The sequence below is a fragment of the Lactuca serriola genome, chromosome 3, assembly GCF_051521515.1.
Source record: "Lactuca serriola cultivar US96UC23 chromosome 3, Lser_US96UC23_V15, whole genome shotgun sequence".
NCBI lineage: Eukaryota > Viridiplantae > Streptophyta > Magnoliopsida > Asterales > Asteraceae > Lactuca > Lactuca serriola.
This window is the reverse complement of record NC_136410.1, coordinates 16071892-16087160: the sequence shown is the minus strand read 5'-3', so window position 1 is coordinate 16087160 and position 15269 is coordinate 16071892. Positions and strand designations below refer to the sequence as shown.

General features: G+C 35.7%; 2 protein-coding genes across 2 annotated transcripts; one reads left to right on the top strand and one right to left on the bottom strand.

The window, feature by feature from the left end:
• The first annotated feature begins 264 nt into the window (after nt 1-264).
• Nucleotides 265-3390, top strand: LOC145091544 (mitochondrial inner membrane protein OXA1-like). The gene is made up of 10 exons (XM_079029284.1): nt 265-399; nt 500-1016; nt 1220-1310; nt 1541-1588; nt 1793-1851; nt 1955-2030; nt 2147-2278; nt 2408-2515; nt 2608-2662; nt 2734-3390. The coding sequence occupies exons 2-10, from the start codon at nt 514-516 to the stop codon at nt 3057-3059; spliced, it is 1398 nt and encodes a 465-aa protein (XP_078885410.1). The 5' UTR covers nt 265-399; nt 500-513; the 3' UTR covers nt 3060-3390.
• A 1422-nt stretch (nt 3391-4812) lies between these two features.
• On the bottom strand, nt 4813-9436 carry LOC145091543 (endoglucanase 6-like). Its single transcript, XM_079029283.1, has 9 exons — nt 9065-9436; nt 8698-8910; nt 8281-8481; nt 6920-7009; nt 6627-6791; nt 6220-6504; nt 5750-6101; nt 5591-5644; nt 4813-5508 (listed from the first exon to the last, which is right to left on the bottom strand). Exons 1-9 carry the CDS (start codon nt 9275-9277, stop codon nt 5219-5221), a joined length of 1863 nt encoding a protein of 620 aa, XP_078885409.1. The 5' UTR covers nt 9278-9436; the 3' UTR covers nt 4813-5218.
• Nucleotides 9437-15269: the final 5833 nt, after the last annotated feature.

The window sequence follows — 15269 nt, the reverse complement described above, 5'->3', positions numbered from 1 at the left end:
AATCCCTGGATTACCCCCGTCCCCGCCTCCATCCCCATTTGGGTTGACTTTTTTTTTTGGATGAACGAAGGTGTTCGTTGGGCTAAAATAAGTTTTTTTGGTCTAAAAAAAATTATTTTTAGATAAAAGTTGTTATTTATAGCATAATTTTACATGTTTAAAATAAAAATATTATAATATCTCAAAAAATTATACTAACCGGTTAAAAATGATGGTATTTTATTGAAAAGGGCTTGTTTGTAATTAATCGTCTTGTAAATGAACCCTTGACTCCGACCTTGAGCAACCAAAGTTATAACAGAGGTGACGACTACATCAGCCCGCCGGGTTGGTCCTAAATTAAACCCTAAACCCTTCTCATCAACAAAACTGGAAATTTCTTCCTTCCTTTCATTTAAGGTTCATGTCTAAACACTGTTTCTATAATTTTCATGCATTTTACTCGTTTATCTACTTCGCGTTTTAATCTGAATCGAAACTTTTGTGAATCTCGATCCAGGGGTAATTCATTCAATGGCTTACAGGCGTAGTCTCACTATAAGGGCGAGACTATTCGCTCAACAACGATTTGCCCCTTCATTTTCTTATCTGCATCAGGAAGACGATCGTAAAAATACGCATTCAGATGAGAAGGTAACGAGCTTTCTCCAAAGTCGATCATATGGTTGCTTCGGTAACAACTCCAACACTTCACTAGGGTTCGGGGGAGGCGGTGGCGGTGGCGGTTTGAGTTTTCGAGATCCAAGATGGTCTCAGTTTCTTCAAGTACCGATGACAACAAGTGGATTCTTGTTAACTAGAAATATGTCGACTACGATTGGAGATGGAGACGATACCGAAAAGATTGAGTACATGACTGATATGGCCGATGTTCTGGCTAATAAAACCATGGAAGTGGCGTCTACTCAAGCCCCTGTTCTTAGTGAGGTTGCTGTTGCTGCTGCGGATTCTTGGCTACCAGTTGCAGCTTTGCAGTATGCCATTGATGGGATTCACAACTTCACGGGACTGAATTGGTAAGGAAGGAATACACTTGTATGACTCTGTTAAGGCTACTGTCATCATACCTTGCATCTGATGTGATTCAAGTTTATGGTTTGAAGTAAAAGTTTGCTCCTCTTTGTTTTGGGATGCTTCTTTTGGATCATGGACTTCAATTTCGTATATAGCTTTAAGAGTTGTGTGTATTATCAAACTAACAAGAACCCACTTCTTTCAGGTGGGCAAGCATAGTAATAACAACTCTTGTGATTAGAACCTTATCAGTTCCAATCATGATTAATCAGCTCAAGGCTACCTCAAAGTTAACTGTGAGCTATACTCTCTCCACCTCTCGTTTTCTAATTGACTTTCTTCCTAACATCTTTTTTAGTTTGCACCTATGGTGGCAAGATGGTGCAATTGACTGGATTCCACTTTATTAACTTACCATTTATTTTTTCTGTTATTGATTGTCATTGCTCATAAAATCGAGTTATCTTTTTCTAATTTTCAATATTCTGTTTAATAGTGGCATTGATTTTTTATATCATGCATACAGATTTTGAGGCCGGAATTGGAGCAGATTAAGCAGGAGATGCAAGATAGGGTATGTCCATCAAACTTCTTCCTTAATGTTGTATAGTTAAAAAAAAACACAAACACTGACTCCTTAAACATCATGTTTATGCTTCGTGTGCTCCCATAATAGTTGTTGATTAATTATTTACTAATCTAATTAGACACACTTAACCATTTAAGAAGGTGAAACTTGTTTACTTATTTCAAGTTATTATTAAAATACTCTTTTCAGGGCATGAGTCCATCAGCTGTAGCTGAAGGTCAGGAAAAGATGAAGAAAGTATTCAAGGAGTAAGCACTTGTCCATGTTCCTTATTGTGCATGACATGATATTAGTTGTTACTTAGATGATTATAGACAATGCTTATAATAATAAATTTAATATCTTTTGCAGGCATGGTGTTAGTACATTTACTCCATTGAAGGGGCTTTTCATCCAAGGCCCAGTCTTTGTCAGCTTTTTTCTTGCTGTAAGTGAAAAATATCAAAACTCGAAAAATCTTTGGTTTGCATTATATCCATTAATAATGTGGAAAGAAAGATGACACATGTCTTATAATTTTTGTTGGACAATTTGGTTTTGCAGATTCAGAACATGGTGGAAAAGGTCCCATCTTTCCAACATGGTGGCATCTCTTGGTTCCTTGACCTTACGACTGCTGATACTTTCTATATTCTTCCTTTTTTGACTGCATTTTCATTTTGGATAACCGTAGAGGTACACATTTATTTAATCCCTTCCTGTAAACTAATAATTACAAAACCTAATAACTTTTATTTTGCTTGATTGTGGACATGCTCAATGACTGAATCATGTTTACAAAACCTAATATTCTTCCTCACTCAGTTTAACATGCAAGAAGGTTTGGAAGGTAATCCTGCTGCTGCCACAATGAAAAATGTTTCAAGGGGTTTTGCTGCTCTTACAGTCCCCCTTACTGCAAGTTTCCCAAAGGCTAGTTCGCCACCCTTTCTTAATTATTACTAAACTACCCCTCCCTCCATAAAAAATATATCTCATCAAATACCCTTTTCACTTTCATGCAGGCCCTCTTCTGTTATTGGATCACCTCCAACTTGTTCTCCCTAGTATATGGATTAAGTAAGTTAGTTAACTTAGATCAATTCTTGTAGATTTACATCTAATTTTTTTTTATGGTATTCTTGTTTCAGTAATAAAGAAACCCACGGTGAAGAAGTTTCTTAACATACCAATTATCATACCTCCTCCACCATCTCCTGCTAGTCAATCAAAGCCAGCTTTCTCCTTCTTTGAGGGTTTGAAAAAGTATGCAGCTGCTCAAGCAATGCAACAAAGACAAGGAGAAACAAAGCCTGCCATCACTAACCAAACTACAGCTCCACTTCTCAGTCAGAAGCCTTCTTCAGATGAACAAAAGCTGACCACTCAAAGAGTCTCATCATCATCAGTCCTCAGCCATAGGATCAAAAATCTTGAGAAAGAAGTCAAGGGAAGAAAGAAGAACAAGAAGAGGTGAGAGCATGGAAGCCAAGGTCGCATTTAATTATGATACGCCCCTTTTTGAATAAATGTGTAATACCATATTTCATCATATTCTTTTTTTGACAAATTTAAATTATATAGTCAGCCACATATCAAACCAATCTCTTGATGTGATAGATATGTCTACTATTTTTGCTTGCTAGAGGGAAGAGGGAGTCCTTGCTTGTAGGAACTTAGAAGCTTGTTATAGAAAGATGAATATGACATCGACTATATAAAGATGACATATAACTCTAGTTTTTTGTTTTCATGTTTTTATTAATTTCATATGTACTATATATATATCATGACATCTATTTGTGCAACCAAGTCGTGTTGCTTCCACTAAAGTATAATTATCAAATTTTATTGCATAATCTTAGTATCGTTACTTTCTAGTTTGTTAGCATATTTTACTATTAATCAACACCACATAATTCGCAAGTAAATGCACATGTTAAAACGAATCTTGTTATCTTAGAAGTCGCTTTTTTTAGATTAGTTTTTGAATTACTTCAAAGTTTGATTAATTTAACCTTGCCTAATAAACATACAAACATAATCACTTCACTCATACATCGTAAACGGATCATCATCATAACTTCAAAGTAATCACATATAAAGTCTTTCGTTGTACTTATTACTGACCACAATAATGATGGGTGTCTTGTTATCAATGCATTCTTTACCACTAATCATGATATACTTACCACTTAATACACTATTCAATATCATTTTTTTTAATTCAATTCTTTTTAAATATATAATTTTTTTATACTAGTTTTTCATTAAATCAAAATACCACATTACACTAAAAAAATCACATTAACTAACAAAAAAAAACAATTACAATAAAAAAAAACATTATAAAAAAACAATTACAATAAAAATTACATTAACTTAAACTAGTTTTTTAAACCATATTTTTTAAGCATTCAATTTTGGGGAATACTCAAATTTTAGCCAAGCTTTGAAGTGTTTAAACGGTTTGTGGTTTGTGGTTTGTGTTTTCATATTGATGTATGGTTACAGCAAACGACTCGCCTTCGTATACGTTGTTTATAACAAAGTTATAAATCCATCGAACTCATGGCATTTCATCCTCATATCGCGAAACTTTGAACATATTTGATCAAGACTACGACTTTGGCAACCTATTAAATCATTGAAAACATTTCCAACTTTTACCCAAAAATCACCTGACATTCGAGTACTCTGACTCTTTTGAAACCACCATCCTTGCTAGTGCCAAGGTCTCCTCTTTATTTTCTGACCAATTCATAATTTTGGGAGCCATTGGCTGTGAAAGATGTTGTGTGTATATTATGTATAGAGAAAGAAAAGAATGGTGTAAGAAATGAGAATATAATATGATATTTATAAATAAAAATGTTGTTTAAAAAAAGTTATTTCTTTAAAATTTGACCGTTGAACGGTATAAAAAATGCCAAAGGATTTCTATTTGTCATCCTCGCTCGTCTTCCCCAACACGAACACAACCGGACAGGGTGGCGTGCACGGACCACGACCATGGCCACATCAACCACGAATTGGCTCGTGGCCGGTATACGCGATGGTCTAATCTAAAGACTGGTTTATGGTAACTGTACATATATAAACATAATTTGTTGAGCATTAAAAACAAGTTATTTGATTATTACATTTTGAAACTGCATAAATTAATTCCAACATTTTTTTTTGACACCACATAAATTAATAAGCATTTTTACAAGGAAAACACAAACACATTTCACACAAGTTGTTGCAAAATCTATATTCATATTGCAAGATAAGATAAAGTTGCTAAATTTACACGCAAACAAACAAGAACATGCAACACTTCAAAGCTAATTTGAAGTAGAAAAAAAAAAAAAAACAACCTCAAAAAAAAAGGATCCTTCTCATCTCTTGTGATGAGAAGTATGGCTTTTTCTTGTATCCGCTTCAATTGGTGTCAAAGACCTAATGAAGGAGGAGGAGAAAGAGGATGAGCACTTCTTTTTAAATTGTCTCTTCACTCCTTTCTTCCCCCATTCTTCAGACCTTATTCTTAAACCCTAAAAGAAAAATCACAAAAAATTGGACTTTTCTCATAACCGATAACTGGCCTCCTCGTATGCCTCAACAATCTTTTCATTCTTCTTTAGCCTTTAATTAGGCCATTGTGTAGCTTGAAACAGAGACCACCGCTGGCGAATCAGTATGAATGTATACAAAGTCGATGCTTTTTCCTGCTGCTAGTGAGCTCACCCATGTTGGGAGCCCATATGAACCGTTTGAGTTCTTTGTGAGACCCCATACAGGACCAAACAGCTTTGTAATCGAAAGGTTCAGCTTCTTGATTGTCATCCTTGATTTGTTAGTCACTATAACAGAGTATCTGTAGTACGTTTTGCCATTGGCTACCCATGAACTTGTAGTCTTCTGTGAAATTCCAATCAAACCTAAACATACAATAGAATCTTCCCTCAGTCACACCACACCATTAAGTTAAGGAAAAGAAGTTAAGATTATAACAAGATTTACCTTGTGGGGTTGGCTTTGGTTGAACAGCAATGGGCTTACGTAGAGGAATTTCAACTGCAAAATATATATAAGTGGAAACAAATTAAAGATTGAATTAGAATTTAGAAAATGAGATGAAAATGGTAAAATATAGGAATTAATGTTACATATAATGTATACCTGGAAGGAGCTGGTTGTAATTACCAGCATGACCAGCATGTAATCGAGCCAAAACTCCAATAAGAGGGGCGTTGTTATACGTAGCAGGCTCAGTCTGCTGAAAGTTGTTTCTTTCATCAGCGAAATTGTCATACGCATCTGGCCCACCAACAATGGCGCCCGTTAAAAGATTCGGGTCGCTTGCTTTTCGGCTGTACCATGTAGCATAACCACCTCTGCAGCTAACGAACGATGGGTTAACCTTAATTGACACAATCGATGAACCTCTGTGGTGTACTTGTCGTGGGTAGTTGTTCCCATATCCAACCATATAACTTGTTGCTCTTGGATTGTCTCCAAGAATATAATCCACCTACAAAAAATCCAAAACCAAAGCTTAGGTTAGATTTCGATTCGGTCAATTCATTACCCTAATGTTAATGTATGTTGACTTTAACAAGTCAAACTTGACAATATATATTTCTGTTCACCTGAGATTTGGCAAATGCTATAAGCTCAGGTGGGGTGACGGTGCCGGAAGAACAGTGTAAGTTTCTCCGGGCAGAAGTCAGGTAGTCGGCATAGACAGTAAGGAGGAAGGATGCACTCGTCACAAACTGCAAATTGTTCCATCTTTGCCGGAAAATGAGGCCTCCGGGAGTCCTTTGGACATTGCGATTACTCTTACCAAGGCATGAACACATAAAAAACTCTGCCTTTTCTTGGTACTTTCCGAACACCGGTCCATTATTGCCGGCCTTTCCTCCCATTAGGAACTGCATAACACCAACCACAATACAAAATCTTAATATAAACGCACACACAAGAGTCACCTATTAATACATTAATTAAGAATCCTACTCATGTACATCCATTTAAATTTTTACAGTTATCTGACCTTAGCGACGAGGGTCTGAACGCCGGCGTACTTAACATCCCAACCGAACTCCGTCATGGACCAGCCGGTCCCACCGAGGGCATCGCCGTTCCGGCCAAGGTAGTCCAAGTAGTACTTATTGCTTGTGGCCTTGTACATCCAAGCAGCTGCCCATAGCAATTCATCCTAAAAAAAAATCAGAAAAATAAATTAAACGCAAGGGTAAATATGTAAATTAACATACACGGGTGAATGAAAGAAGTTAGTTAAAGATGATTCGTTAGATCTTATTAGAAGAGATTATGTTCACATACGGCGTATCCACTGACGGATCTGTAGTACTTCTGGGCCACGGTGATGCTACTGTCATATTTGCCCCTGTATTTGTCCGCGAAATCGAATAGCTGAAAAGATGACAAAAGGCTAAATTAGTAAAAACGGCCATGTCGTGGGGGTGGGGGCCAAATGGGAATTTGACGCGAGATGGTGTCGTGGGGCCATGTGTGTGTTCACCGACAGTATAGGGGCCCCACGTGGCTAACGATAATCAATTAGATCCAATCGACGGTTGACATCTGTGACCCAGCAAATCTTACGCTGCGTACACATTATCTTTCTAGTTTCTACCATGTGTTTCTCCTAATCGTATTTTATGATATTTGACAGCGATTTTCATATGTGCTAAATTTTTATTTATTAATGAAATTATATATATTTTGTTTAAACTGATATTGCCATTTTTATAGATTTTTATAGATATATTATATATAGATATGTTTTGTTTCCTTCTATGACTGTAAATGTGATTGTCCTTGTGCTTGTTTTGTTTAATCGCGACATCCCAAGTGTGTTTCCATAATATTATTATTATTATTATTATTATTATTATTATTATTATTATTATGCATCAATACTTGTACCTTGACTTAAGACAAATGAACCATACAACAATCCTTCAAGGAAGTAATCACTATTCCATGATATGCGCATTATAAATGCGGGCAGCTCTGATGCTAACTTACACCTGACAACAATCAAGTCTGACAGCAAAGCCATGAAAAGCCTAACTCTATTTATTTCAACTGTCTTGCTAACCTACGCCCATCTCTGTGCACTTGTATTGGATATTTCCATCTTGTTCAGTGAGATTTTTATTTTTGCCAAAAAGAAGGATGACACACTGACACAGTAGGGGTGTCGTAAAAGGACCCTAGTTGTATTACTATTTACTTCAACTTTACTTGAATGAGAGTTTTTGTTTTGTTTATTGGCTTGAAGAACATTAAATTTAAAATTTATCTTTATGCATACGAAAATTGCTTTAAATAAACATCATATACTAGTTGGGTATAAAATATTGTAGATACTAATAAATACTAGTAGAAAACAAAGTTTTAGTAACGTGCCATGTTTGCTAACATGTATGTGATTACAAGTTATTTTGTGACACATCACTCCCAACTATTTATTTTCTTCAACCATCTTGACATGGCTAGCTAGGCTTTGTGACACAACCCTAACTTCTTACTACCATATGCCAGTCTTTGCTAACATACGCCTAGTTTTATGTGACACCTGTGACCGGGCTTTGTATAGTGGTTTTAAAAGGCCCATTAAACAATTTTCATTTGTGCCAAGTATAACTCCAAAATTGCATACCGAGACATTTACTGACCTGGTAGGCATGAGTGAGAAGTTTTTTGGAGTAAGCAGGATTGTAGCGGTGGAAGACAATGGAGGCGGCGGCCATGGCGGCAGCAGTTTCTCCGGCAAGGTCCGATCCAGGGTTATTTTTGTCAATTCTGTAAGCATTTCTTGAGGTGGTCATATCCTCTGGCCTTTGCCAACAGTAGTGGTCCGTGTTACCATCTCCCACCTATAACAACAGTTCACACCATGCATTCAATCAACATCTCTAATAAAACATAGGGATCAAACTTTGTTATAAAATAATAACACTTCTAATTACATCCAAAACAACCCGTTTTAAAACTTAAAAGCACAACTGAGATGAACATAGACAAAGCTTACTGGGTCCCACCATTGGTGGTACAGTAAACCTCATCAACCAACATGTAAATCAAGATTGTACCTCTCCATAAAGTACATTGGGTTCGGGGTGAGCTTTCATGAGGTAATCAGTGCCCCATTTGACAGCATCCATGGCATGAGCAAGTTCACCACTAGTAGCCATTTGCTTTCCATATTCTATTATGCTCCAAGACATCATTGTCACAGTAAATGCCATTGGCAACCCAAACTTCACATTGTCTCCTGCATCATAGTACCCTCCAACAAGATCCACCTTCAAAACCAAAAATTAACCATCAAGATTTCAACTTTTTTTTCAAGCTAATATGTGGGTTTGAATCTTAATACGATTTTAGAGAAATATACCCAAATGAGGTTATTTCGTTTTGTAAAGAAACAAGACTGTAAATTGTAGAAACTAAAATTACCCCATTGACTTTGCCATCCATGAGACCGGAATTGCCTCGCCATTTGACTCTTTGAGTACCAGGGAGGTAACCGGATCTTTGAGCTTCAAAGAAGAGAATGCCCTTGCTCAGAGCTTGCCTATAGTCATGTGCACCTGCTAAAGCCAAAGGTACAATCCCAATAAGCAGAAACAGAGTAGTTGCTATTGAATACAGTCTCATGAACATTTCCATTACAAATCACTCAGTTTTTTTTTCTTCTGTTTAGTGTAACGACAAGAATAACAAACTGGATCTGTTAATATGGTAATGTTGGTTTGGTTTATCAGCTTAAACTCCTGAGAAACCAATTCTAGAGAGAGAGGGAGAGAGAGGGCGGAGGTGGAGAAACGAGTACTGCAAAGAGGTGGTATATATGGAGGAGAGGAAAGGGAAGGTGCCAAAAGCTCAGAAATGAGCAGATAGTAATAAATGCTGTTTTTTTTTAACTTATGTTTTTTAATCTGAACAAAAATTATTCAAATTAAAAAAAAAAAAAAACAAAATATTAAAAAAGAATAAAGGGTTTTTTAGTAAATATGAAGGCTGGGAGTTTAGACCATGTGAATTGCTTGGAACGATCCTAGTGTGGGGAGAGACATTGTTTTTGTAACCTACAAAACCTGTAAATATGAAATGTTTTTTACATTAAAGATTTAGTATTAGTACTACATCTTTTTCTCAATATACATGTGCAATATTTTACTGTTAGGTACTATATATATATATATATATATATATATATATATATATATATATATATATATATATATATATATATATATATATATATATATATATATATATATATATATATATATAAGCCCGAGTTTTTGCTAAAACCAAAAGATTTCTAAGAACTTGATAACTCCTAATCCGTTCATCATTTTTTAAAACCGAAAACATCAATCTTCTATAAATGGTACATTTAAACTATATCTAGTCTAAAAAAAATTGACAATTTTATTTATTTATTTTGGAAATTTACATGTATGCACAATCAGCAGTCATATGGATTGCGGACGTGCACAATCAACAGTCCATATGACTGTTGAATGTGTTCACCAGCAGTCCGTCCGACTGCTGATTGTGTATAAATCCTCATTTCCAAAAAAAGCTTTAAAAAAATCCGTCAAATTTTTTTTAGCCAAGATATGTCTTTTAGACGCACCATTTGAAAAATATTTGTATTTTTGGTTTTGAAAAATGATTAACAAATTATGAGTTCTCAAGTTCTCATAAATTTTTTGATTCTCAAAAGAACCTTCCTATATATATATATATATATATATATATATATATATATATATAAAGGTAACTTGGTTTTACATTTTATAGTCTTTTTTGTTTTTCTGTAAACATTTGATCTAGTAACCTTGTTTGGATTGGTTCACAAAACTTGCTTATGACTTGTGGTTGTGGGTTTTAAGTTGTCATCATATTTGGCATATTAACTAATGAGTTAGCGTCATATGTGACATATTCACTAATGAGTTGGCATCATACATGGCATATTCGGTACCATAAACATCACCCCCTTAATTACATGACGCTTAGGATAATGTTGTTTAAAGCTTCTCTAAGAAAAAATGAGGACATCTTCAAACATTTTTAGGTCAGATAAAGAAATTATTTGTGGTTGTCGCCTTCCAACTCGAATTTGCACATCAAGGACAACTGATAACCCTGAAAGAAAGTTTAAGGTATGCCTTAATTCAATGGTATATTTCGATTTTGACTTTTTTATGATTTTGATTTTTATCAATTTTGAGTGTCAAACTTCTGACACTTCTGGCTTGTTGTTTTTTATAATAAAGAATTCAATAAAAATGCTTTTTGGGAATAGGTTGATTTGGAACCTATTAATTTGAAAGGGAGGTTGAAAGATGGGATTAAAGAAGTTAAATAATATTTGTTAGGTCTTAGAAAATAGGCAAATGAAATGAAGAAAATGATGGGTTTTGAGCCAAGTCATAGATAAAAATCAATGGTAGCGGACAATGGCGGAGCCAGGGTCAAAGTAAAGGGCTATCCCGAAAAAAATCGTATAACATACAATAAGATTTGGAAATGAGATTGTCAATAAAAACTTTGTGTTGATTAAACCAACACTCACCAATTACAGTGATTTGTACTTTGTTACTTAATGACATTTTATAAATTTGTCCTCATTCATTCTATCTTATAAAGAAACAAGGCCTAATTGTTTCTTTAGATAGTGCAAGATCAAACCTGAGACCTCATGTCTTTGCAACAATAATGTGAAAGATTTGGCACTTTCTGTCTTTCATAGCCTGCTATTAAGAATCTCAACTTGCTTCTTCTTCATTGCAGCTTCTCTCTACAAGTAACAAGATAAACATAACTTCCAAACACTTGAAATTGATTAACTTAAACAACACATCCAAACACTCTTATATGGCTATATACATCATGGAATGAAATATTGGTGAAAAAAATAAAGAGAGTACCACTGAACGAACCTATTACGCTCCTCATTGTTAAGAATGGACTCCAACTTCATATGTATAGGTCCACCTCCTTCATGGGGAAACAAGTCATCCTAAGTACCCTTTTCAATTATAGACATGGTTCAAATACCTAAGCCCAATATCAAATTGATCCTTGATTAGAACCAAATTAACCTGATTCTATACAAAGAGATGAATTCCAGAGTTTTATTATAAACATGATTGTGATATTTGATTTCCCTCGGAATCCTGAATTGAGATGATCAAATTGTCACACAGATTCGTCAATAGACTGTGGTAAAATCAATATGCCAAATCAGTATTCATAAACAAGAAGAAAAATTAAGTTTAGAGTTCGGAATCATACAAAGAGAAATTAAGTCTCTTTCTCCCCAGCTTCATGCTCGACTTTCCCCAATGCAACTACATGATAAATTGGATCAATAACTACATGCGATAGACTGAGATTTTGAAGTGAAATCAGAGCAACATAGACAAATCATTCGCGATAAACATATAGACAGATGACGATTTGAGTTACATTAACTAAAATAAATCAAAAGAAAATGTTACTGCTAGACCCAAAGAATATTTAGAGCTTCCGGAGTACGTACCCTTTGTAAATCATGACGCGCATTGTCGGGGAGAAAGAATGATTCAGAAGAAGATGATTCAGAATCCACTAGAGCTCCATTCCATTTTTGAGATCTCGATCAAGTGAGGTGGTATGTGGGTAGAACGAATCTGCGTTTCGAAATATCCGAAAATATTACACTAGCAATTTTTTGAGGGGTATCCCGGGATCCAATGTGCCTCCGCCTATGGTAGCGGAAACAACAATTGTAATCTAATTACTTGAAACAACATATCAAACTCAACTAATCTATGCAACTTATAAGACACAATAGATCAAAACGTACCTTTGATTTCTTGGTGAGTTTCTTCTTGTAACGAGCCAATTGAATGGACTAGAGAAGGCTTGTTATGGGTATGTGCACTAATCTCCATTAGCTCCCACTTGCACTTATGCATCAACAATTGACCGGTCTAATACTTACTAGAGACAGTCGTGAGTGGCAATCCAATGCAACTGTTGTACGTATAGCAACATTGTTATAAACAAACCTAAGACTAATAACTTCAAATTCCTTTGATCTTCATGATATCTTATTATAAACTAGAGACATGGATTTAGGGTCAACTCATGGTTCAAGATTTTGTTTCTCGATACCGACTTTTGGTGACTTTTCAGACTGATTGTTGAATCTAATCAACTCAGTCTCAGCTTGGCCAAATATTTGTTGTCAACACCAAATCAATGAGGGGGACAAAGATATCTACGTGTCCATTTTTGGCAGGAGGATCAAATAAACTTTGACTACATAACCTAGTGCTATTCCTCATGCAATATCTAGTCAAACCCTGTATAGCCACCCGTTACACCCAACATTGGGGAACAACCAAGACACAACAGATTATAGAACAAAACATCATGTATCTCCATTTGAAGAATAATAGAAATAGTCATCTTAGTTTACTTATGTCAATATCCATGAAGTAATCTTTAAGCGTGGTTACTCCAATACTTAAAATATTCATTTTCAAGTACTCATTAGTATTGGTCGCAACACTATGCTATATTCATCCTTATGAAAAATCTACCAACACCACATAATAATATTAGTTCACTGATATCTTCCAAGAGTAGGACTGATTATGGAAGTTTGAATAAACATAATATTCTGGAAGTGGTTCTAAACATGCAAAAGTAGGAACACATATAATATGAACAAACATAGAAAATTAATATTTATAATCATAAAATCAAAATATCTAAAATGTTCCAAATGATCAAACTAAAAATTTTGTAATCAAACTAATTCACTAGCAAATCTAATGCCAATAAAACTAGTATGAGCATCATGTTTGATTTGTGACAATGGTTTGGTGAGCGCATCTGCCAGATTGTCTTATGAAGGAACTCAGCTCATAATAATGTCACCATCTTCAATAAGCTTCCTTATATAGTAGATCTTTCTCTGTATATGTCTAGTGCGCTTATGATCTTGAGGTTCTTTAGCTAAAACAATTGCATCCTCGTTATCACAAAAAATCTCAATTGGTTTGACTATGCTAGGAATAACACCCAAATTGTAACGTCCCAAATGTTAAAACCAAAAATTTCAATTTTATATTAATAAAATTAATATCCAAAACAATATCATAAAACCATAGTGAACTCAGAGTATGTCGATAAACATCAAAATACATCAGAATTATATAAAATGCAGAACAATGTGTTGTGTGCAACGGACTCATCCCGAGCTCTTCCCTTTCAAAATCGAGGTACCTGAAACATAAACTAAAAATGTAATCACAAAACTTAGTGACTTCCACAAAATATCACATACTAAACAAACATACAATCAAGCATATATAGGTGCTTTCCTACCCCTTTGGTCTATTTCAACCTGATACTATCAAGCATATATGGGTGCTTGCAATCCACTTCGGTCTATTTCAACCGGATATTGTCAAGCATATCTGGGTGCTTGCAATCCCCTTCGGTCTATATCAACCGGATATTGTCAAGCATATATGGGTGCTTGTAATCCCCTTTGGTCTATTTCAACCGGATACCGGGTCTATTTCACCCCTACTACTACCACATAATATCATAACAAGAATCACAGAGTCATCAAGAAAATACGGGCATAACTGACAATTGTCACAAATACAATCATCACACTAAATCATAAACTAGTGGGCCGACATTGGTGCCTGAATGCCCGCAGATCCGGGCTAGTCAAATTAGAGGCAATAGGGGTCGAAAACGACTTTTCGACAAAAATATTATTTAGAATAAATAACCTTAACCAAGTTGTAGAATATGTCACAAGGTTTCCGTACATATAAAGCACGCCGAAATCCGAGTTATAACGAAGAAGTTATGGCCCGTCGAAGTTTTACGGCAAAACCGACACGGCACAGGGAAACGTAAATAGTGAATTTACGATAGAGCAAGATTTAGCCTTAGCAATCTAAACGAAATTTGTAGAATATGTTAAACTAATAGCGTCGATAAAAAGAACGCCCAAATCTGACTTCGTATGAGGAAGTTATGATTTTTCTAAGATTCGGCTTAGCAGTGTACGACCCGAAACTCGAATTTTAGTTCGAGCGGTTTTTGGCTTACGCGACCTAAATGAGAGTTGAATATCTCATTAATAGGAACTCAACGGTAAAAAGATGGACGAAAACGGAGTTCGTATGAAGGAGTTACAAATTCTTCGCGGTCATTTAACAGTCTAAACGCCTCCTACTGTTAAATTTGAGATAGGTCGAGAATTAGCCGACGGAGTATAAATGAAAGTTTTAGATCTTGATTTTACCTACGCGTGGATATAAAGAACGTCGAAAACGAAGCTCGTATGCGAGAGTTATGATTTTTCTAAGTTCGAAGGCTGATACGCGATAGGAGGTGACGTGGCACCACCAGAAGGCCACCACATGGACCAAATCGGCGAGTAGGCCCCCCTACTCGGCGAGTAGGCCAGTCAGCACCCCTATAAATAGAGGTGCCGGGTTCCCTCATTCTTCACACCTTCCTAAACTATTCTTTCTCTCTCTAGACTCTCTCTCTAGCCCCCTAACCCCCCCCTAAAAGCCTAGGTAAACCCCCTAGCACCCGAAGGAAGCCCCGAGGCTCCCGAAGT